The sequence below is a fragment of the Mobula hypostoma genome, chromosome X2 (assembly GCF_963921235.1).
Source record: "Mobula hypostoma chromosome X2, sMobHyp1.1, whole genome shotgun sequence".
Taxonomy (NCBI): Eukaryota; Metazoa; Chordata; class Chondrichthyes; order Myliobatiformes; family Myliobatidae; genus Mobula; species Mobula hypostoma.
In genome coordinates this window covers 48844007-48869802 of record NC_086129.1, presented here as the reverse complement: position 1 = coordinate 48869802, position 25796 = coordinate 48844007, and the positions used below count along the sequence as shown (strand labels likewise).

General features: G+C 46.2%; 1 protein-coding gene across 1 annotated transcript in view; it reads left to right on the top strand.

Annotated features, from left to right (window-relative positions):
- LOC134340888 (uncharacterized) overlaps positions 1 to 24912 on the top strand; it is a 167734-nt gene extending 142822 nt beyond the window's left edge. The window contains exons 27-31 of the mRNA XM_063038461.1: positions 1666 to 1805; positions 8664 to 8732; positions 14784 to 14880; positions 23299 to 23402; positions 24810 to 24912. Of these exons, the coding sequence (XP_062894531.1) occupies positions 1666 to 1805; positions 8664 to 8732; positions 14784 to 14880; positions 23299 to 23402; positions 24810 to 24912 (513 nt within the window). The remainder of the gene's footprint in view (positions 1 to 1665; positions 1806 to 8663; positions 8733 to 14783; positions 14881 to 23298; positions 23403 to 24809) is intronic.
- Positions 24913 to 25796: the final 884 nt, after the last annotated feature.

Sequence of the window (25796 nt, the reverse complement as noted above, 5' to 3'; positions counted from 1 at the left end):
GTCAGGCCCCGGGGACTTATCTGTGCTAATGTATTTGAACAACTCCAACACCTCCTCTCTCTTAATATCAACATGCTCCAGAACATCAACCTCACTCATATTGTCCTCACCATCATCAAGTTCCCTCTCATTGGTGAATACCAAAGAGAAGTATTCATTGAGGACCTCGCTCACTTCCACAGCCTCCAGGCACATCTTCTCACCTTTATCTCTAATCGGTCCTACCTTCACTCCTGTCATCCTTTTTTTCTTCACATAATTGAAGAATGCCTTGGGGTTTTCCTTTACCCACCAAGCCCTTCTCATGCCCCCTTCTTGCTCTTCTCAGCCCCTTTTTAAACTCCTTTCTTGCTACCCTATATTCCTCAATAGACCCATCTGATCCTTGCTTCCTAAACCTCATGTATGCTGCCTTCTTCCACCTGACTAGATTTTCCACCTTACTTGTCACCCATGGTTCCTTCACCCTACCATTCTTTATCTTCCTCACTGGGACAAATTTATCCCTAACATCTTGCAAGAGATCTCTAAACATCGACCACATGTCCATAGTACATTTCCCTGCAAAAATATCATCCCAATTCACACCCGCAAGTTCTAGCCTTATAGCCTCATAATTTGCCTTTCCCCAATTAAAAATTTTCCTGTCCTCTTTGATTCTATCCTTTTCCATGATAATGTTAAAGGCCAGGGAGCGGTGGTCACTGTCCCCCAGATGCTCACCCACTGAGAGATCTGTGACCTGACCCGGTTCATTACCTAGTACTAGATCGAGTATGGCATTCCCCCGAGTTGGCCTGTCCACATACTGTGACAGGAATCCATCCTGGAAACACTTAACAACATCCGCCCCATCTAAACCCTTGGAACTAATCAGGTGCCAATCAATATTAGGGAAGTTAAAGTCACCCATGATAACAACCCTGTTATTTTTGCACCTTTCCAAAATCTGCCTCCCAATCTGCTCCTCTGTATCTCTGCTGCTACCAGGGGGCCTATAGAATACCCCCAGTAGAGTAACTGCTCCCTTCCTGTTCCTGACTTCCACCCATATTGACTCAAAAGAGGATCTTGCTACATTACACACCCTTTCTGTAGCTGTAATAGTATCCCTGACCAGCAATGCCACCCCTCCTCCCCTTTTCCTCCCTCTCTATCCCTTTTAAAGCACTGAAATCCAGGAATATTGAGAATCCACTCCTGCCCTGGTGCCAGCCAAGTCTCTGTAATGGCCACTACAACATAATTCCATGTATGTATCCAAGCTCTCAGTTCATCACCTTTGTTCCTGATGCTTCTTGCATTGGGGTACACACATTTCAGCCCTTCTACCTTACTGTCTTTACACCGTTTATTCTGCTTCTCTTTCCTCAAAGCCTCTCTGTATGTTAGATCTGGCTTTACTCCATGCACTTCTTTCACTGCTCTGTTGCTCTAAACATCAACTGTTTATTCCTCTCCATGGATGCTGACTGACCTGCTGAGTTTCTCCAGCATTTTGTGATGTGTTGCTCCAGATTTCCTGTATCTGCAGTGTTCACTTCCCTGTCTGGGTTTGAGAGTGGAGTGGGATGGGGAGGCGAATGGCTGCATATGGAATTTGGGGTAGGGTTGGGAATTCCATAAACTATCAAGTTGAGGCCTTTTTCCTTTTATCCTTCCCAGCAACAAACAGCAGAGGTGCAAAGGCTGAAGCAGGAAATTGAGAATGAGCGGAAAGTTCAGCAAAATGACAAGAAAGTTCTTCAGAGCCAGATCAAGAATTTACAGGAGGTGCTCCAGAGCAAAGAGGAGCTGCTCAAAAAGTAAGAGTTTTAAAGATTTAAAGATGAAATTGGAGCACATGTGGTCATGGAGAGAACGTGCATACTTCTTACGGACAGTGATAATTCTACACAGAACCCAATTGCTATAAAGCGTTGTGCTTGCAGCTACACGACCGTGCCAGTTAGCTGGTGCCCAGAGATCAGATGTGGGGTTTTGTGGAGTGAAGGTGATGCATTGACTCAGCGTTCATGAGGCTACACCTCACACCCAAGGCTGCAGTTTCTCTCAATTTTGTTCGTCACAGTCGATCAAACACCCCTTCTGTCACCAGTCACTCCACCAACACAAGATGGAGAAAGGTGAGGCATGTGGACCTCGACACCCCCCCGCCCGTATAGGAAACATCCTCTCCATGTCCACTCTATCCAGGCCTTTCAATTTTCTGAACTCTGGTACTCCAGTGAGTACAGGCCCAGAGCCATCATTCCTAGGATCATTCTTGTAAATTTGCTCTTTGATGCCTCAGTCTTGATTTGCCCCAGCCTACTGCATGTGCAATGATGATGCTTGGCATGGAGTGGGCGTTAAAATTTGGCAAGGTTGTAACTGTTTAATCTTTTGATAATGACCTTCACCATCAAGGACATGTCCTCTTCATATTGCTACCATCAGGGAAAAGGTTTAGGAACTTCGAGACATACAGTCAACGTTTCAGGAACAGCTTCTTCCCTTCCGCCTTCAGATTATTGAATAGTGGTGCTAGAAAGTTTGTAAACCCTGTAGAATTTTCTCATTTCTGCATAAATATGACCTCAGTCGTCATCAGATTTTCACTGAAGTCCTAAGACTAGATAAAGAGAACTCAATTAAATAAATACAAAAAACAGTATACTTGTTCATTTATTTGAGAAAAATTATCAAATATTACATGTTAACAAATATCACCATGCCTCACAGTTGGGATGAGGTTATGGTGTTGGTGTGCAGTGCCCTTTTTCCTACAAACATTATGTTGTGCATTTCTACCAAAAAGTTCAAATTTTGTCTCATTATTCCACAGAACATTGCCCCAGAAGCATAGAAGAACATCCAAGTAGTCTTTGCAAACTTGAGACATGCTGCAATGCTTTATTTAGAGAGCAGTGGTTTCCTCCGTGGTGTCCTTTCATGAACACCATTCTTGTTCAGTGTTTTTCTGATAGTGGACACATGAACAGAGACTTTAGCAAGTTCTAGAGATTTCTGCAGGGCTTTTACTGTTACCCTTGGGTTCTTATTCAACTCCTTCAGCATTGCACGTTGTGCTCTTGGTGTGATCTTTGCAGGACACCCACTCCCAGGGAGAGTAGCAATAGTACTGAATTTCCTCCATTTGTAGACAATTTATTTTACTGTTACCCTTAGGTTCTTTTTCACCTTCAACATTGCATGTTCTGCTCTTGGTGTGATCTTTGCAGGACGCCCACTCCGAGGGAGAGTAGCAATAGTACTGAATTTCCTCCATTTATAGACCATTTCTCTTACTGTGGACTGATGAAGACTCAGGTCTTTAGAAATGCTTCTGTAGCCTTTTCCAGCTTCCTGCATCTCTGCAATCCTTCTAAGGTCCTCTGAAAGTTGTTTTGATCGAGGCATGGTGCCCATAAATAGATCTTTCTTGAGAAGAGCAGGCTCTGTCAGTAACCTGACTTTGTGTGTCTATTTTACAGGGCAGGGTACCTCTACTACCCACACCTCCAATCTCATCTCATTGATTGCAACACCCGACTCCAAATAGCTTTTGTAGAAGACATTACTCCAGAGGTTCACATACTTTTTCTAACAAATACATGTAATATTGGATTATTTTTCTCAGTAAATAAATGAACACACACACACACACACACACACACAGACGAAGGCGCAGGCACAGATATACGTGCGTGCAGAGAGGCAGGTGCAGACACGCATGCACGTACGGGCGAACAGAAATAGCACCCGCAGGCGGATGGGGACGCGCGTGCAGACAGATGTTCAGGCACGCAGATGTACAGACAGACGCAGACAGGGACAGGCGTGCAGATGGACAGACAGACGCAGACAGGGACAGGCACGCAGATGTACAGACAGACGCAGACAGATGTTCAGGCGTACAGGTGTACAGACAGACGCAGACAGGGACAGGCACGCAGATGTAAAGACAGACGCAGACAGATGTTCAGGCACACAGATGTACAGACAGACGCAGACAGGGACAGGCATGCAGATGTACAGACAGCTGTTCAGGCGTACAGATGTGCAGACAGGGACAGGCACGCAGATGGACAGACAGACGCAGACAGGGACAGGCACGCAGATGGACAGACAGACGCAGACAGTGACAGGCACGCAGATGGACAGACAGACGCAGACGGACAGGCGTGCAGATGGACAGACAGACGCAGACAGGGACAGGCGTGCAGATGGACAGACAGACGCAGACAGTGACAGGCACGCAGATGGACAGACAGGGACAGGCACGTAGATGTACAGACAGACGAGGACAGGGACAGGCATGCAGATGGACAGACAGACGCAGACGGACAGGCACGCAGATGTACAGACAGACGCAGACAGGGACAGGCGTGCAGATGGACAGACAGACGCAGACGGACAGGCGTGCAGATGGACAGACAGACGCAGACAGGGACAGGCGTGCAGATGGACAGACAGACGCAGACAGGGACAGGCGTACAGATGTACAGACAGACGCAGACAGGGACAGGCACGCAGATGGACAGACAGATGCAGACAGGGACAGGCGTGCAGATGTACAGACAGACGCAGACAGGGACAGGCGTGCAGATGTACAGACAGACGCAGACAGATGTTCAGGCGTACAGGTGTACAGACGCAGACAGGGACAGGCATGCAGATGTACAGACAGATGTTCAGGCGTACAGATGTGCAGACAGGGACAGGCATGCAGATGTACAGACAGACGCAGACAGGGACAGGCGTGCAGATGGACAGACAGACGCAGACAGGGACAGGCGTGCAGATGGACAGACAGACGCAGACAGGGACAGGCACGCAGATGTAAAGACAGACGCAGACAGGGACAGGCACGCAGATGTACAGACAGGCGCAGACAGATGTTCAGGCGTACAGATGTACAGACAGACAGACGCAGACAGGGACAGGCACGCAGATGGACAGACAGACGCAGACAGGGACAGGCACGCAGATGGACAGACAGACGCAGACAGACAGGCGTGCAGATGGACAGACAGATGCAGACAGGGACAGGCGTGCAGATGGACAGACAGACGCAGACAGTGACAGGCACGCAGATGAACAGACAGACGCAGACAGGGACAGGCACGTAGATGTACAGACAGACGAGGACAGGGACAGGCATGCAGATGGACAGACAGACGCAGACGGACAGGCACGCAGATGTACAGACAGACGCAGACAGGGACAGGCGTACAGATGGACAGACAGACGCAGATGTACAGACAGACGCAGACGGACAGGCGTGCAGATGGACAGACCCAGACAGGGACAGGCGTGCAGATGGACAGACAGACGCAGACAGTGACAGGCACGCAGATGAACAGACAGACGCAGACAGAGACAGGCGTACAGATGTACAGACAGACGCAGACAGGGACAGGCACGCAGATGGACGGACAGACGCAGACAGGGACAGGCACGCAGATGGACGGACAGACGCAGACGGACAGGCACGCAGATGTACAGACAGACGCAGACAGGGACAGGCACGCAGATGGACGGACAGACGCAGACAGGGACAGGCGTACAGATGTACAGACAGGGACAGGCACGCAGATGGACAGACAGACGCAGACAGGGACAGGCACGCAGATGGACAGACAGACGCAGATGGACAGGCATGCAGATGTACAGACAGACGAGGACAGGGACAGGCGTGCAGATGGACAGACGGACGCAGACAGGGACAGGCACGCAGATGGACAGACAGACGCAGACAGGGACAGGCACGCAGATGGACAGACAGACGCAGACAGGGACAGGCGTACAGATGTACAGACAGACGCAGACAGTGACAGGCACGCAGATGGATAGACATGCAGAGAGATGACAGATAGGCGCAGCCAGGGACGCGCACACAGACAGATGCAGACAGACATGCACGCAGACAGAGAAACATAGAGTCAGACACGCACACACAGACAGACAGCAGGCTGTATACATGCGTGAGCACACAGACGCACACACAGTACACTACATACACACATGAGCACGCAGACACAGGTGCGCACATGCGGAGACATGGATAGGTACAGAGACACAGACAGGCAGAAAGACACGGAGACACGGACAGGCAGAGAGACAGACACACACAGACGCATATAGACACTGTTTAACTGAGTCACAAATTATGTATTTGAACGAAGTACAGAACAAGCTTGATCCCTCCCAGTTCTACAATACTTACTTATAGTTATCAAGGGAGGAATTCATCCAGTGTCTGCTGCCATGTTCTTTTGACTATAGGAACAAAATCTGCACAGACAACTAGTGCAGGTAATGAACAAGAGAAAATTTGAGGATGCTGGAAATCCGAGCAACACACACAAGACGCTGCAGGAACTCAGCAGGTCAGGCAGCATCTGTGGAAAAGAGTAAACAGTCAAAATTTCGGCCTAGACCCTTCACCAGAACTGGAGAAAAAAGATGAGAAGTCAGAAAAGAAGGTGGGGGGTATGGGAGGAAGAAGTACAAGGTGGTAGGTGATAGATGAAACCGGGAGAGGGGAAGGGGTGAAGTAAGGAGCTGAGAATTCGATTGGTGAACGAGATAGAGGGCTGGAGAAGGGGAAACCTGATATGAGAGGATAGAAGACCATGGAAGGAAGGGAAGGAGGAGGAGCACCAGAGGGGGGGTGACAGACAGGTAAGGAGATGAGATGAGAGAGAGAAAGGGGGACGAGAAGGGGGGAGGGGTCATTACCGGATGTTTGAGAAATCAATGTTCATGCTATCAGATTGGAGGCTACCCAGATGGAATATGAGGTCTTGCTCCTCCAACCCGATTGTGGCCTCATCATGGCAGTAGAGAAGGCTATGGATGGACATGGCAGAATGGGAAGTGGAATTAAAATGGGTGGCCACTAGGAGAGCCCCTCCACCCCCCTCTTTCTGCGATCCGCAGTGATCATTCCCTACGTGACTTTCTTGTCCCCACTGACCTCCCTCTTGGCACTTATCCTTGCAAGCAGAACAAGTGCTACACCTGCCCCTACACCTCCTCCCTCACGACCATTCAGGGCCCCAAACATTCCTTCCAGGTGAGGCGACACTTCACCTATGAGTCTGTTAGGGTCAGCTACTGTATCTGGTGCGGCCCCTTGGATATGGGTGAGACCCGACGCAGATAGGGAGACCGCTTTGCCGAGCACCTGCGCTCCATCCGCCAGAAAAAGCAGGATCTCCTGGTGGCCGTCCATTTCAATTCCACTACCCTCCCCATTCTGATATGTCAGTCCACGGCCGCCTCTACTGTCATGATGAGTCCACACTCGGGTTGGAGGAACAACACCTTATATATTCCGTCTGGGTAGCCTCCAACCTGATAGCAAGAACATTGATTTCTCTAACTTCTGTAATGCCCCCCCCCTCACCATTCCCCATTCCTGTTTTCCCCTCTCCTCTCTCATGCTATCTCCTTGCCTGTTCATTGCCTCCCTCTGGTGCTCCTCCCCCTTTTTCTTTCTTCCATGGCCTTCTTTCTCTTTCACCAATCAATTTCCCAGCTCTCTGCTTCATCCCTTCTCCTCCAGGTTTCACCTATCACCTTGTGTTTCTCTCTCCCCTCCAGGTCATTTATAAAAATCACGAACAATAGGGGTCCCAGAACAGATCCCTGAGGCATCCCACTGGTCACTGGCCTCCATGCAGAATATAACCCGTCTACAACCACTCTTTGCCTTCTGTGGGCAAGCCAGTTCTGGATCCACAAAGCAATGTCCCCTTGGATCCCATGCCTCCTTACTTTTTCAATAAGCCTTACATGGGGCACCTTATCAAATGGCTTGTTGAAATCTATATACACTACATCTACTGCTCTTCTGTCAGCAATGTGTTTAGTCACATCCTCAAAAAATTCAATCAGGCTCGTAAGGCATGACCTACCTTTGACAAAGCTATTCTGTCTATTCCTAATCATATTATGCCTCGCCAAATGTTCATAAATCCTGCCTCTCAGCATCTTCTCCATCAATTTACCAACCACTGAAGTAAGACTCACTGGTCTATAATTTCCTGGGCTCTCCCTCCTCCCTTTCTTGAATAAGGGAACAACATCCACAACCCTCCAGTCGTCCGGAACCTCTCCCGTCCTCATTGATGATGCAAAGATCATTGCCAGAGGCTCAGCAATCTCCTCCCTCGCTTCCCACAGTAGCCTGGGGTGCATCTCATCCGGTCCCAGTGACTTATCCATCTTGCTGCTTTCCAAAAGATTTCCAGCATCTGCAGATTTTCTCTTGTTTGTGATAGAAAGGATGTGTCAGATTAAAGCCAGAGTAATCCCGGTGGTGATGGGAGTACTTGGAGCTGTGACACCTGGACTGGGAGAGTGGCTCCAACAAATCCCAGGAACAACATCTGAGATCTCGGTCCAGAAGCGCGCTCTACTAGGAACAGCAGGGATACTGTACTGAACCCTCAATCTCCCAGGCCTCTGGTAGAGGACCCGAGGTTGAGGGAAAATACACATACTCACCACCCATAAGGTATGAGAAAAGATTTCTTAAAATATGTATGTTTCTTGTAGTAACTTATCGTAATTTTATGTGTCACATTATACTGGTGCCACAAAACAACAAATGTCATGACATACATCAGTGAACATAAACTTGATTCTGATTCTGGAATAACGTTTTATAGGTTGGAGAAGCAGATCCAGGGACAACAACAGGAACTGGAGAACCAGAAGAAACAAGGCCAGCAAGAACAGTGAGTAGCAGATACCCTTCTAGTAGAAGAGGGAGAAGTGATGTCATTCAAACATACCCAATCATGATCACAAAAGATTCTCTCCCTTCACCTTCTCTCCTTTTCCATTACCCATTCTGGCTCCCCTCTCATCCCATTCTTTTCTCCTCACTCGCCACTACTTCCCTTTGTTAACCCTCCTCCTTCCCTTTCTCCCATGGTCCACTCTCCTCTCCAAATGGATTCTTTCCTCTCCAGCCTTTTATTTCTTCCACCTACCACCTCCCAGCTTCTCGCTTCATTATCCCTCCCCCAGCCATCCACCTTCCCCCTCACCTTTCTCACCTATCACTTGCCAGCTTGGCCTACTTCCCCTCTCCCCACCTTCTTATTCTCACATCTTCCCCCTTCCTTTCCAGTCCTGATCAAGGATCTCAGCCTGAAATGTTTATTCCTCTCCATAGATGCCGCCTGACCTGATGAATTCCTCCAGCATTTTAGTGTGTTGAGATGTTAGCCAAGTTAACATGATGAATCAACATACACAACATGCTGGAGGAACTCAACAGGTCAGGCAGCATCTATGGAGAGGAATAAACATTTGACGTTTCAGACCAATGCTCTTCATTGGGACTAGAAAGGAGGAGGGCAGAAGCCAGAGAAAAAAGAGGAGAGGGGAGTAGCAGGAGCTGTATGTTACAGGTTTCCCCCGCCAACCAAAGGTAGAGCGTTCCTATGATACGGTTTGTAAGCCGGAATGTCATAAAGCAAAGAAGCAATTACCATTTATTTATATGGGAAAAATTTGTGAGCGTTCGCAAACCCAAAAATAACCTACCAAATCATGCCAAATAACACACAAAACCTAAAGTAACAGTAACATATAGTAAAAAGCAGGAATGATATAAATACACAGCCTATATAAAGTAGAAATACTTCTCTACAATCATTGCCTGCACTGTTCTCCGTAGTGAAAATCTCACGCAAGCACTCTTGGCAGAAACGCGGTGCAAGCGCTGTTGGCAAAAATACGGCGCAAACGCTTTCGGCAGAAACACTCTCTCCAGTAACCTTTAAGCTATGAAGCTGCCAAATCATACCAAATAACATGTAACAATACACAGCCGATATAAAGTAGAAATAATGTATATACTGTGTAGTATCACTTACCGGAATTGGGAAGACAGCGCCGAGCACACTGACGATGGTGTGTTAAGCTGAGTCGTCAGAGTTTGGGGTGGTGCAGTGGCCCCCACCCTCCAGGCCGCCGACCGATACCGATCCGCGAAGCATGCAGGGGTACCGCGGTAGCCGGGACGCACCCAGCGCATCTTTAAGAAAAAAGCCGAAATAAACAAGCTAATTAATTAGGTGCTGCCCGGCACATAAATGTCAACCCAGATCAGAGGCGACACAATCGGCAATCGCCTCTGATCTGGGCTGACATTTACGTGCCGGGCGGCACCTAATTAATTAGCTTGTTTATTTCGGCTTTTTTTTCTAAAGATGTGCTGGGTGCGTCACAGCTACCGCTGCGTTCTCCGCGAATTGGTATCTGTACGCGGCCCAGGGGTTGGGGTGGTGGGACATTGAGGTGTTGTCTGTTTCCATCAGGGCAGGCAGGTCATCTTCTTCTTTGTCTGCCTGCCTCAATGTCGAAGGTCGAGGTTCATTGTCTGCTGTGGCTGATGTGGAAGGCTTGAAAAACGACAGTATGCTTGACTGCTAGCCTCGCGCATTTTTCTATCATACAGTTCTTTGTAAGCACTCAAACCATCTTGCAAATATGCCCTAAACCGACATACTCTTTCAAAATTAAAGTTGTACTTTTCTGCAATCATTGCACAGAAAATCTCACGCAGTTGCTTCACGTTCAGTTCCTGGACGACTTCACTTTCGGTCCGTTTGCTACTGCATTCGGTTTCGATTGTTATCCTTTCTTCTTCCAATTGCATCAGCTCTTCATCTATCAGTTTTTGGTCATGGGATGCCAAAACCTCTTCAACATCATCTTCGTCAACTTCCACAAGCCAAACTCACTTTGTCCTTACTTCGTTCAGCTCTTTCAGGCTTTTCCGATACCTTAGAACTCATCTTGCTAACGGATGCTCACAGGCACGTGTTTAAGCAATGCCGGCGAGAATGCAGTTCCGAATCCAGGGGAGGAGCGGCTGCTTGGGGCGTGCGCTGTTTTTTTTTTCATGCACTGCTTTTATCATGCGCTGCCTTTTTTCGTAACAGTGAAAACACCTTCTGTTAGTGAAAACAGGTAACTAATGTAGGTCTTTCGTAACTGAGGTATCGTAAAGCGAACGTTCGAAAAGCGGGACACCTTTATAGGTGAATCCAGGCGATAGGGGATGGGGTGGTGGTGGGGAGGGGAAGAAAATGGAAATAATCTGAGAAGCTGGGAAGGCAAAGAGCCGAAGAAGAGAGAATCTGACAGGAGAAGGCATTCCCCTCCATAGATGCTGCCTGACTTGCTGGGTTCCTTCAGCATTCTGTGTCTGTTGCTCTGGATTTCCAGAACTGCAGAATCTCTTGTGTCTGCAGAATCTCTTGTGTTAGCGTGCCGATGCAGGGACAATTTTTTTTTTTTTTAAGAGATATAGCATGGTAACAAGCTTTTCCAGCTCAGTGAGTCTGCGATGCATTATTACACCCACGTGACCGATTAACCTACTAACCCATACGTCTTTGGAATGCAGGAGGAAACAGGAGCACCCGGAGTAAACCCACGTGGTCACAGGGTGGTGCTACAAACTCCTTATAAGTAGGAATGGGAATTCATACTGGGGTACTGGTGGTGTAACACTGTTATGCTAACCATTATGCTACTGTGCTGCCCATGGCTGGAGTGTCTAGAGTCACTGTCTCAAAACAGTTAGACAGAAGAGAAGGAATTTCTTCAGCCAGAAGGTGGTAATCCTCGGAACTCTATACCCAATGAGGCTTTGAGGCTCAGTTGTTGAGTATATGGAAGACAGAGACAAATAGATCTTTGGGAATGAAGGAATTTGACAGATGTGGGGTCACTGTAAGAACTGTTGCACTGAGTAAAAAAAAAGCCTGCCATAATTGTATAGAATAGTATAGCAAACAAGAGAAAATCTGCAAATGTTGAAAATCCAAGCAACACATACAAAATGCTGGAGGAACTCAGCAGGCCAGGCAGCATCTACGAAAAAGAGTGCAGTTGACATTTTGGGCCGAGACCTTCCAGCAGGGCTGGAGAAAGATAGCTGAGGAGTAGACTTAAAAGGTGGGGAGAGAGAAACACAAGGTGACAGGTGAAACCAAGAAAGTTGGGGTGGGGGGGTAGATGAAGTAAAGAGCTGGGAAGTTGATTGATGACAGAGGTACAGGGCTGGAGAAGTGGGAGTCTGATAGGAGAAGGACCAAGCATGAGGGCCGGGTGACTTAATTACCTTCAGACCTTTCAGTTTCCCAAGCACCTTCTCTCTAGTGTCACATGATCAGCAACAATGAATATCTCGTGTCAAGATTTATAAACAAACAAACATTTATTAAACCCTGATAAACAATGAAAAAAAAAGAAAACCCTAACCAGAAGTAAACGGCTATGCAGCCATTCAGTAAACCGCTACTCAGTACTAGTTCTTAAAGCGATAATGCGAAACCAGTTCTTAAAGCGATAAATTCAAACACAGTTCTTCGAATGGTAAATTTTAAAGTCCAAGAGATTTATATAGTCAATTAGGAGAGACTTTCATGAAGTAATGAATTCCTCAAAGACACGACGTCACTGCCACTCCCAGCTGGACCCTGCCTTGTCCACAGGATTCACGACAACGGAAATAAAACGGTTTTAAAGGCACTGACCTTCCTCCTCCGTAGAATAGATCCTCCGCAGCCTTTCTGCCTCTTTTAGCAGAGGCTATCTCATGCAGATCACTCTTTCTTGAACGAATTCAATAATGGTCGATCCTATCCAAACCTGGCAGCGATTGTCAAACTGCCGATCCAGACTTCTGTACCTTACATTAGAACGTAAAACTCCGTTTAAAATGAAAACTGCGTCATAATGCAAATATGCAGCGGAGAGGAGTATTGCATTGATGTTCTAACTAAAAAAACTAACTGCGGGCCCCGGGGTCTTCCCCTTTTATACCCGTGGTGAGCATGTCATCACGTGACCTCACATCGGCAGGAAAATTACATCAGGTGACTTCCAAAAGACCATTACATCATTCTCACAAGAAAGTCACAAGATCTCCTTGAAGTATGTAACATCAAACAGTTATGGTAACTTCACACACTTCATGACCCCTGACACCTGGAACTTCCACCATATTGCAAGTGCCTTCCACAGTGAAGACTGATGCAAAATACTTATGAGTTCATCCGCCGTTTCATTGTCCCCCATTACTACCTCTCCAGCATAGTTTTCCAGCGGCCCGATGTCCACTCTCGCCTCTCATTTACACTTCATGTATCTGAAGAAACTTGGTATCCTCTTTAATATTATCAGTGAGTTTACTTTCTTTTGCCGTCTTTACCTTAATGACCTTTTAGTGCCTTCTGTTGATCTTTAAAAGCTCCCCAATCCTCTAACTCCCCACTAATTTTTGCTCTATCATACGCTCTCTCTCTCTGGTTTTTATGTCAACTTTGACTTTTCTTAGGCCTAGACAGAGTAGATGTGGAAAGGATTCTTCCCATGGTGGAGGAATCTGGGACAAGAGAGCACAGCCTCAGGATAGAGGGGCATTCATTTAAAACAGAGATGCGGAGAAATTTCTTTAGCCAGAGGGCGATGAATTTGTGGAATTTGTTGCCACATGCAGCTGTGGAGGGCAAGTTGTTGGGTGTATTTAAGGCAAAGCTTGATAGGTTCTTGATCGGACACGGCATCAAAGGTTACGGGGAGAAGGCTGGGGAGTGGGGCTGAAGAGGGGAAAAAGGATCAGCCATAATTGAATGGCAGAGCAGACTAGATGGGTCAAATGGCTTAATTCTGCTCCTATGTCTTATGGTGTTATGGCCTGATGTGCACAGAACAGCTCCCCTGCTGTTAGTCTTGCCTGTGAGCCAGTGAACTGGACTTGCAGTATTCTATAACCTGTATCTCTTTGTTGTCTCCACTAATCACCTCCCAGCCTCTGTCTTTATCTCCACTCTTCACTCTCCCACCTGGCTCCATCTATTCATTATAACCTTCTTCACCTGGATCCACCTATCACTGCCGGGTATCTGTCTCACCCCTCTCCCTCGGCTCTCTGCCCTCTTACAGTCTCAGTCCTGATGAAGAGTCTCAACCCAAAATGTCGAGCATCCTTTGCCTTCACGGATGCTGTCTGACCTGCTGAGGTAGCTTGTTTCTCGTTGTAGATTCCAGCACCTACCGTCTCTTGTGTCTCTTTATATTCCAATAATCTAAAAGCATCTCACTGGCTGGGAAGCACTTGGGATATCCTGACCTTATTCAGGGCGCTACATAAATGCTAGTTTCTCATGAGATGTTTTTTGTGCCCTTCAGAGCCTCTGCTTGGGCCAGTTGCTCAGCTCTGGCACCTCATGCCTGGTGCTGAAGTGTACTAGGCCTCTGCTCCTACTACATGCTCGGCTGTGATAGCTCTGGAAGTTTTGTCCCACCGAGGAAGGTCCTTTGTGTGTGTATGAGTGTGCTTTTGTGTGTGACTGCACACTTATTTGTGCACATGTGTGCTTGTGAATGTATGCTTTTGTTCATGTGTGTGCAAGCAAGATATTTTTGCTGTCTCCTGTGATGTTTCCATGAGCAGAGTTGCTGCTTGTTTACCTCAGGGAAGGAAAGGTCCAAGGTATCTGGAGGAACAACCAATCTGCTGGAGGAAGCCAACAGGTCGAGCAGCATCCGTGGGAGGAAAGGAACTGTCCGCATTTTGTGCTGAAACCTTGCATCCCTCCTGATGTGCTTCTGAGATGTCAGGGGTTTGTGACTACTGTTCACATTTCCCTCTCAGTCATTGGATAAAAACCAATGAAGCTATTTCTGAAGTGTATCCACTTGTATTGTTAATGGTTAATCAGCTGCTGCTGATGAGAGATGTGTGCTTTGCTGTTTTTCAGAGAACAATGGGCACAGGAGAAGTCTCAGCTGGAGAGACAGTCAGCGAAAAGCAAGGATGAGTTCATTGAAGCCATGAGAAGAGCAATGGCTGCAGAGGTACCTCAAGGACTCCGACAATTCGGTTACAACATCCGCATAGGGTTCATTTTGCCTCAATCAGAAACTGGAAATGCTGGAAACACTCACATATCAGGCAACATCTCTGGAGAGAACAAACCAGAAGAGTCACTGAGTTTAAACATTGACTCTCTTTCTCTTTCTACAGATGCATCCTGACCTGCAGGGCATTTCCAGCACTTTCTGCTTTAATTTCAGGTTTTCAGTATCTGCATTTCATTGTTTCTGTTTTGCTTTCATCCTTTCATTGGAATTAAATGGATTAGGAGCAGGGCAGGAAATTATGCAGATGCTGAAAATTCAGCGTTATACACACAAAATGCTAGAGGAACTCGGTAGGTCAGGCAGCATCGATAGAGGGGAATGGACAATTGAGGTTTTGGCCTGAGATCTTTCATCAGGATCAGTGCAAAGACAGCTTCCATTGTTTTGGCCCCCCAATATACATACATACACGGACAGACACAGAGACGTGCGCACACGCTGATGAGCACACGCACTGAAGGGCATGCGCACAGACAGACGGGGGCACAGAGACACACAGACAGACACACCCACCCACACAGACAGAGAGAGAGAGACACACACACACACACACACACACACACACACACACACACACACGGACAGATGGACGTGCATATGCACAGAGAGACACACAGACACACACACTATATACATACATACACACACACACACACACAGAGACAGGCACAGAGATACAGCGGCACAGATACACAGGCACACACAGACAGCGACACAGACACACACTACACATGCGTGTGCACACAGGCAGACAGAGAGAGAGAGAGAGAGCGAGACATGCGCAAGGACACCCACAGACACACAGTGACACAGAGACACGCACACAGACACAGTTCAACTGAGTCACAAATTATGTATTTGAACGAAGTACAGAACAAGCTTGATCCCTCCCAGTTCTACAATACTTACTTATAGTTATCAAGGGAGGAATTCATCCAGTGTCTGCTGCCATGTTCTTTTGACTATAGGAACAAAATCTGCACAGACAACTAGTGCAGGTAATGAACAAGAGAAAATTTGAGGATGCTGGAAATCCGAGCAACACACACAAGACGCTGCAGGAACTCAGCAGGTCAGGCAGCATCTGTGGAAAAGAGTAAACAGTCAAAATTTCGGCCTAGACCCTTCACCAGAACTGGAGAAAAAAGATGAGAAGTCAGAAAAGAAGGTGGGGGTATGGGAGGAAGAAGTACAAGGTGGTAGGTGATAGATGAAACCGGGAGAGGGGAAGGGGTGAAGTAAGGAGCTGAGAATTCGATTGGTGAACGAGATAGAGGGCTGGAGAAGGGGAAACCTGATATGAGAGGATAGAAGACCATGGAAGGAAGGGAAGGAGGAGGAGCACCAGAGGGGGGGTGACAGACAGGTAAGGAGATGAGATGAGAGAGAGAAAGGGGGACGAGAAGGGGGGAGGGGTCATTACCGGATGTTTGAGAAATCAATGTTCATGCTATCAGATTGGAGGCTACCCAGATGGAATATGAGGTCTTGCTCCTCCAGCCCAATTGTGGCCTATCATGGCAGTAGAGAAGGCTATGGATGGACATGGCAGAATGGGAAGTGGAATTAAAATGGGTGGCCACTAGGAGAGCCCCTCCACCCCCCTCTTTCTGCGATCCGCAGTGATCACTCCCTACGTGACTTTTTGTCCCCACTGACCTCTCTCTTGGCACTTATCCTTGCAAGCAGAACAAGTGCTACACCTGCCCCTACACCTTCTCCCTCACTACCATTCAGGGCCCAAGCAGTCTTTCCAGGTGAGGCGACACTTCACCTGTGAGTCTGTTGGGGTCAGCTACTGTATCTGGTGCGGCCCCTTGGATATGGGTGAGACCCGACGCAGATAGGGAGACCGCTTCGCCGAGCACCTGCACTCCATCCGCCAGAAAAAGCAGGATCTCCTGGTGGCCGTCCATTTCAATTCTACTACCCTCCCCATTCTGATATATGAGTCCACACTCAGGTTGGAGGAACAACACCTTATATATTCCGTCTGGGTAGCCTCCAACCTGATAGCAAGAACATTGATTTCTCTAATTTCTGTAATGCCCCCCCTGCCTTCACCATTCCCCATTCCTGTTTTCCCCTCTCCTCTCTCATGCTATCACCTTGCCTGTCCATTACCTCCCTCTGGTGCTCCTCCTCCTTCCTTTCCTTCCAGAGTCTTCTGTCCTCTCATATCAGATTCCCCCTTCTCCAGCCCTGTGTCTCTTTCACCAATCAACTTCCCAGCTCTTTACATCTGTGCCCTTTCCTGGTTTGACCTATCATCTACTACCTTACATTACTTCCTTCCCTCATCCCCCCCACCCTCTTACTCTTAAAGTTCTCATCTTTCTTCTCCAGTTTTGATGAAGTATCTTGTCCTGAAACGTCGACTGTACTCTTTTTCATAGATGCTGCCTGGCCTGAGTTCCTCCAGCATTTTATATGTAGTGCAGATAATGGACTGCCTTCATTCAAATCTTTTAACGGCTGCATCCTCCAAATCTTCATTTTCATTGTAACTTTCAAGATGATTGTCAATACCTTCAAATTCTTTGTAGTTCCTATCTTTTTGAAGTAATGAAATCGTTTAATTTTCATTCCTGGCCGTTTCTGTCATCTCCAAGCCTGAATGCTTGAAATCACAGTGAGCAAATCAATTCTGAACTGTCTTACTGCTTATTTCTCGCCAACTATCAGTGACAAAAATCACTGCGTTTTGAACACAAACACATGTAACTGACGCTATTTAAAACTTTCTAAGTACACTGTAGTGTCTAATGGCCACACAAGTGCACACAACTGACACTAGTTAGAACCTGTTTGGCAACAGTCTCCTGTCCCAATTGTCACGTACCCTGTGACGGGAATAAAGAACCCGCAGAGATGGAAAACACTTTGGAGTCCGGTATTGCTATTAATTAATGGTATTTATTAGTAACTACACAATACGGTAGTATAAATGTAGATAAATCAAACAGATTAGCAATGATTATATAAAATTAAGTGTGGAATATATGTGAAAATCAAGCTTCAAGTCTAGGGGTAAAAAGATACAGTCTTACGATGATGAGTAAAGTTCAGTTCAGGTCAGTTTGTGGTATTGAGTTGAGTAGTGATGGAGAGAGAGAGAGGAAGAGATTTGAGTCTTCAGGTGAGATGATGCTGTCAATCTTCTTGTTGTCCTCCAAAATCCTTTAAAAATCACCGACTGTGACCACAACAAAGGGGACCAGTTTTCTGTGGTGGAGCTATCACCCAGGCAAGGGTGGACACATGGATAACTCCCCACCGGTCACTGCCTTTTCTTTTCACTGCAAGAGCCACTGATCGATCCTCCAAAAACCCACTTTTTCTGTGGGCACAACAAAGCTCATTCCGTGTCCAAAACATGTGTCTGAGGTCTATATCATCTGATCTCCTATCTATCTCACTGTACTGAGTATCAACTGTCATTCAAATAACTCCTCATTCCTCTCTCTCTGTAAGAAAATCACAAGCAGGTGAATGTCATTGAGAAGTATCAACATGCTGCCGAAAAATCATAACATCAATTGTCCATTAAATAACGCCGCCTTCAGTCACCATAGCAACTTACGAGCTGCTCAGTGTCATCTCCAACTCAGCAGAAATCCAAAAGTTGGCCAGTTCTTTCTCGTGCCTTAAAGTGACAGTCCAACAGTTAGTCTTCGTCTCTCTCTCTCTCTTTTCAAAAGCACAGTTCATAGGGGTAATTCAGGATCCCATCACACAATTAAGTGGCATCGTGTCCTAAATAAGTGAAGGGAATCCTGTCTATTTTCTTGATAGTTTTTGTTCTTTAAGAGTTGTCTCAAATAAGTGGCAGGCCTGATTAACCAATGGCCCAACTAACCGGATTCTACTGTAAGTATATTAAGTATTGCACTGTACTGCTACCACAACACAATATAAATTTCACGATCGTTAAGAAGGGTCTCAGTCGAAAGTGATAGCTTTTTATTCCTCTCTCTAAGTGCTGCCTAACCTGATGAGTACATCCAGCATTTTGTGTTTGTTAATCTGGACTTCCAATATCTGCAGAATCTCGTGTTGATAAATTTCACAACATCTGTCAGTGATAATAAACTTGATTTTAATTCTGATTCTGCCTGACCTGCTGAGTTCCTCCAGAATTTTGTCAGTGTTGCTGTAGGAGCAAGAATAGGCCACTCAGCTTCTCAAGCGTGTTCCACCACATAATAAGGCAATTGCTGGTCTGACTTTAATTTCTTCCAGGTTCCTTAGTAAATCTTCACCCCATTCCTTGTAAAATAACTACTTTTCTTTGCCTCCAAAATACTCTGACTTTTCTTCCACTATTCTTTTGAGTTAGAAGTTTCCAAAGATTTAAAACAGTCACAAAAATTGGCTGATACCTGAATTAAATGAACAATCGTTATTTTTAAAGTGAACCCTAGCTCTAGATTCTCCACAGAAGCAGATCTTCTCCACATCTGCTCTCACAAGACTGTCCAAATCAAGTCCCCTCTCACTCTATGAAACTCCATTGGAGGCAAACCTTGCTTGATCAACCTTCCCTTGAAAGACCATTTGCCCATTTACACAAGAAGATAAGAGCCGGAGTAAGCCACCTGGATCCACCCATCACCTGACAGTTCCTGCTCCACCCCTTCCCCTCACCTCTTTCTCCCCACTCTTTTTCAGTCGTGATGAAGGGTCTCCATCCAAAACGCTGAATGTCCATTTCACTCCACAAATGCTGCCTGGCCTGGTGACTTCCTCAGCAGTTTATTTTTTGCTCCAGATTCCAGCGTCTGTAGTCTCTTGTGTTCCTTTCTCAAGCATGGCCCACTGTTCAATATGATCATGGGTGATCTCCCAAGGGCCTCCATTCTGTTTCTGCACCAGTTCCACATTTTTCCAGTAAATCTTCTGTGAAATGTTTCCTAAGCGTTAGCAACCTGCTCTGTTTCACTCTCCCTCTACTTTTTCTTGTAAGCCTCTGTTTAGTTAGTATAAACTCAGACTCCCACAGGTGAGTTCTATCTTCCTTCTAGTAAAGTACTCATGGCTAATTTTTTGTAAAGCTACAGGAAATGGTGGACACAGCCCAGTCCATCACAGGCAAAGCCCTCCCCATCACTGAGCACATCTACAAGGAGCACCACCACAAGAAAGCAGCACCCATCATCAAGGCTCCCAGCACCCAGGCCATACTCTCTTCTTACCACTACCATCAGGCACGGGGTACAGGACCCCCAGGTCACACACTACCAGATTCAAGAACAGTTATTATCTTTCGATAATCAGGCTCCTGAACCAGCGTGGATAACCTCAACACTGAACTGATTCCACAACCTACAGACTCACTTTCAATGATCCTACAACCCATGTTCTCAGTGTTATTTATTATTTTATATATTTATTATTCCAGTAATTAGTGTTTTTTAATTTGCATTTGACTTTGTTCATGGATGGGGTCACGAGTTTCATCCGGAAGTGCATCGAGGATGTTGTCCCCCAGAAATCGGTCAGGGTCTATCCAAACCAGAAACTCTGGAACAACAGTTCAGTGCGTGCAGCACTTACCACGCAGGACAGAACTGACATTGCTGGTAACCAACAGGACCTCAGTAAATGCAGCGAAACGACAATACGGGGACAAGATCCAGACACAACTCTCCACCAACAACACACGCAGCTTACGGCAAGGTCTGCACACCATCGCAGACTTCAAAGCTAAACACAGTGGAGTTTCCAACATCAATGCCTCCCTCCCAGATGAACCAAACTTTTTTACGCTTGGTTCGATGTCGCGAACGCTGAGCCGCCGAGGAGAGCCACTGATGCAATCTGCACCTTGGCAATCTCTGTGGCTGAGTTACGCAGGTCTTTCCAACGAGTGGACAGCCACAAGGCTGTGGGACTGGATGGCATCCCAGGGCAGGTACTCAGGATGTGCACGGCACAACTGGCAGGTGTGTTTACAGACATTTTTAATCTCCCCCTCTCCCAGTGTAGAGTGCCCTCCTACTTCAAACATCCACCATTGTTCCTGTACCTAAAAAGACCAAGGTAACATGTCTGAACAACTGGTGTCCTGTTGCACTCACCTCAATAATAAGCAAATGGTTTGAGAGACTGGTCAAGGGCTACATCTGCAGCTTGCTGCCACCCACACTGGACCCCCTACAATTCACCCACTGACACAACCAATCGACAGATGATGCAATAGCCACAGCTCTACACACCGTCCTTACACATCTGGAGAAGAAGGATGCTTATGTGAGAATGCTGTTCTTGGACGACAGTTCAGCATTCAACACCATAATTCCCTCCAGGCTTGACAAGAAGCTCAGAGACCTCGGCTTTCACCCTACCTTGTGTAGCTGGATCCTGGACTTCCTGTCAGATCGCCGGCAGGTGGTAAGAGTGGGCTCCATCACCTCTGCCCCTCTGTCCCTCAGCACAGGAGCCCCTCAGGGCTGTGTACTAAGTCCCCTCCTTTACTCCCTGTATACCCATGACTATGTCACCACCCACAGTTCTAATCTGCTAATTACATTTGCTGATGATACTACATTGATTGGCCTAATCTCAAATAATAATGAGGCAGCCTATGGAGAAGAAGTCATCATCCTGACACTGGCGTCAAGAAAACAACCTCTCCCTCAATGTTGCAAAAACAAAGGAGCTGGTTGTGGATTACAGGCGGAATGGAGACGGTCTAACCCCTATTGACGACAATGGATCTGGGGTTGAGAGGGTGAACAGCTTTAAGTTCCTTGGCATACACATTACCAAGGATCTCACGTGGTCTGTACATACCGGCTGTGTGGTAAAAAGGCACAGCAGTGCCTCTTTCACCTCAGACGATTGAGAAAGTTTGGCATGAGTCCCCAAATCCTAAAAACTTTCTACAGGGGCACAATTGAGAGCATCCTGACTGGCTGCATCACTGCCTGGTATGGGAACTGTACTTCCATCAATCACAGGACTCTGCAGAGAGTGGTGCAGACAGCCCAGTGCATCTGTAGTTGTGAACTTCCCATGATTCAGGACATTTACAAAGACAGGTGTGTAAAAAGGGCCTGAAGGATCACTGGAGACCCAAGTCACCCCAACCACAAATTGTTCCAGCTGCTACCATCCGGGAAACGTTACTGCAGCATAAAAGCCAGGACCAACAGGCTCCGGGACAGCTTCTTCCACCAGGCCACCAGGCCATCAGACTGATTAACTCTCACTGATACAATTGTATTTCTACGTTGTAATGACTGTCCTGTTGAACATACTATTTGTTATAAATTACTATAAATTGCACATTTGGATGGAGACATAACGTAAAGGTTTTTACTCCTCATGTATGTGAAGGATGTAAGAAATAAAGTCAATTCAATTCTTGCATATTATTTGTTAGTCTGTGTGTTTAATTCAATGATTCTATTGTACTACTTCGTTCTACTGTGAATGCCCACAAGAAAATGAATCTCAGGGTATTTTATGGTGACATATATGGTAACTTTGATAATAAATTTGTTTTGACTTTTAATTGGGTCCAGTTGGCATCAATACCAGTGAAGCTGTTCTGTTGTATTCATTGTTAAATGCAAGCTCGGTTGCACTGCTTACTGAAGTCCACAATCAGAATCAGGTTTAATATCACTGACATTTGTGGTGAAATATGTTTTTTTTGTGGCAGCAGTACAGTGCAATATATAAAAAATATGATATGTTACAAAAATAAATAACCAGTGCAAAGGGGAATAGCGAGGTAGTGTTCATGGGCTGATTGTCCATTCAGAGATCTGATGATGGAGAGGAAGAAGCTGTTCCTAAAACATTAAATGTGTGTCTTCAGTCTCCTGCACCTCCTCCCTGATGGTGATAATGAGAAGAGGGCTTGTCCTGGATGGTGAAGGTCCTTAATCATGAATGCCCCCTCATTGAGGTACCGCCTCTTGAAGCTGTCTTTGTGGTGGTGGTCGGGGGAAGAGGTTGTGGCCATGATGAAACTGGCTGAGTGTACAACTTTTTGCAGTCTCTTATGATCCTGTGCCGTGGCCCCTCCAGACCAGACAATGATGTAACCAGATGGAATATTCTTCATGGTATATGTGTAGAAATTTACTTGAGTTTTTGACAGACGAAATCTCCTCAAACTCCAAATGAAATAGAGCTGCTGGCGTTTCTTCTTGGTGAATGCATCTATGTCCGCCCTGTAACTTCCAAGTCTGTTTCTCACTTTAGCAGCTTGAAGCATGGCTGGGCATCCAGCTTTATTTTGCTGGTCCTGTGGAATATTTTGTCCGGTTCGAAGTGTTGTTTAACCATAGACTGGTTACTCAGAGTTGTTTGCATCCCTGATTTTGTTCTGTTTCTCAGGTCCAGGTCCTGGAATGTAGGCGGGACAAAGGAACAGCTTTTCTCGAGCAGGCTGCCAAGGAAGGAGAGGTTAAACTGTCTGGCTTGAGACAAAATCTCCTGAGGTAAGCAATCCAAAAGTTGCTGGTGATTTCAATACTGTAGCGAGACAAAACTTCGTGTTGGTCACTCATCCAAATATCATTTCCACAATATTGAAAAGCCTAGATAGAGTGGACATGGAGAGGATGTTTCCTATAGTGGGGGAGTCTAGGACCAGAGAGCACAGCGTAAGGATGTCCCTTTAGAACAGAGATGAGAAGGCATTTCTCTAGCCAGAGGGTGGTGAATCTGTGGAATTCATTGCCACAGACAGCTCTGGAGGCCAAGTCACTGGGTGTATTTAAATTGGAAGTAGATCGGTTCTTGATTAGTCAGGGTTGTCAAAGGTTACAGGGGGAAGGCAGGAGAAAGGGGTCAAGAGGGATAATAAATCTGACATGGAATGGCAGAGCAGACTCAATGGGCTGAATGGCCTAATTCTGTTCCTTTATCTTATGGAATATTAGCAGGGAAGCTTTGTGATCAGGTATGGCTCCTCAGAAATATACATCGAGAGGTAATAGCACAGAAAGAAGGTGGCCACTCAGCCCTTTGATTCCGTGCTAGCCATTAGTGAGAACAATGCTCCTGCATTGTTCCCATGCAGTTCTCCTTTTCAGAGAAAAGCTGATCTGCCACCTTCCCCAGGCATCCTCTGGGGCATCATGCTCTGTATCTATATCTAAAAAATCTCCTCTTTGCTGTTGCATACTGGTGATTTTGAATTTCAGTTGTGAGGAGTGAGGCATAAAATGGAGCTGTTCATTAAAGTGTTATACGAACAAAGAACAGCACAAAAAAGGGAGAGCTGAAAAGGTCATCTTTATACTAAAAACTAGCTCAAACTGGAAACTCCAGTGATAATAATAACCTATGAAATAGCCAAATTTAGTGGGGTGACATCTGCTGCAGAGAAACTTCTAGAAAAATACAGAATCAGCTGTACTATAATTAGTGAAGAATTCACTGAACAATTACATGTATATACTGTAAGTAATGATATAAAATACAAAGAAACAGCAAAGCAAAGCTAAATTATCAGGAAAAACTAACAAATTTCCGTCCTAATTCAGCATCTTCCTGGTGAGTCATAATGTTTCTGTTTTAAGTGGGAGACTGCCCCATCATTTTAGATTCCTCCACCAGTAGAGACACCCCCTTAGTGCCTACCCTTTGGAATGTAAGAGGTTTCAGTAAGATCATGCTCCAGTCTTCTGTCTCATTCATGTAGCATCCTAAGACATTTTGTATCTCATTTTTGAACATGACTCTTGACCTTTGCTTAATGGTATTCATCCACAGCAGAAAAAAGGTTGGGAACCCCTGGTCTAGAGAGAACTGAGGTACCATGTGCATGTATGTGCTCTTTTGTACCAGTATCACTGTGTGGGAAGGCTGAGAAACCTCGTTTATTTCTTTTGTTCCCATAGTGGGCCTGCAATGCAGATCGATGTCAAAGCCGCCATAATGGCATATGAAATGGTGCTTGCTGACATCAAGTCAAAAATACATCAAACAGTGGTGAGTAGTTGATAAACGTTTAGCTTTCTTTCTTCAATCATTTTCTTATGTAACCATTTCCCTCAAATCGTTGAATTCTTCTGGTTCCATTGGCTTTTGAGGGAAAATAGTTTAAGTGATTATCTGAAATAAGTGTTCAAGTTGACGGCTTAACAGACCTACTATATCAAGCTAGGAGCTCGTGGCCTTTATATTTCGGGTGAGGGAGGCGATGCTTCTTGCCTGTTCTCAGTGTTTGTTGAACTTCTTGTGGAAACTGTTCACATTCACAAGCTAGACTCAGGTGACTTAAAAATTATTTATATTTAGCGATACAGCATGAACAGGCCCTTCCAGCCCAACGAGCTACGTCACCCAGCAACCCACCTATGTAACCCTCGCCTAATCACAGGGCAATTCACAGTGACCAATTAAGTGGTACATTTTTGAACTGTGGGAGGAAACCAAAGCACCCAGAAGAAACCCATGCAGGCGGCGTTGCAATTGAACTCTGAACTCCAACTCCCTGAGCTATAATAGCCTTGTGCTAACCACTAGGCTACCATGGTGCTGATGTTCTGGATTAGATGCAAAGAGCAAACTATTGTCTCTGGGCTCAAATTCTTATCCCAGAAGTGTCCACACCTCTGTGTATTCTATAGATCAAAATAGTGGAGAGGTCATCTAACTATGAAACAAAGAGTCCATTAATGTGCAAAAGAGCTGGGCAGCAAAAAAAGTTAGTCGTCCACCTTGGACGTATTATCATCTTCCTCGTAGCTCATCCTCCCTCCATCCAGGGAGAGCTGAGGTTAGAAGACATGAGGATACAAATTATATGGGCACAAATATACAGGAAAGTTTCTCTGTGAGTCCCTGGGGCAAGCAAAAGGGAGCTGAGATATTACACAGAGTGT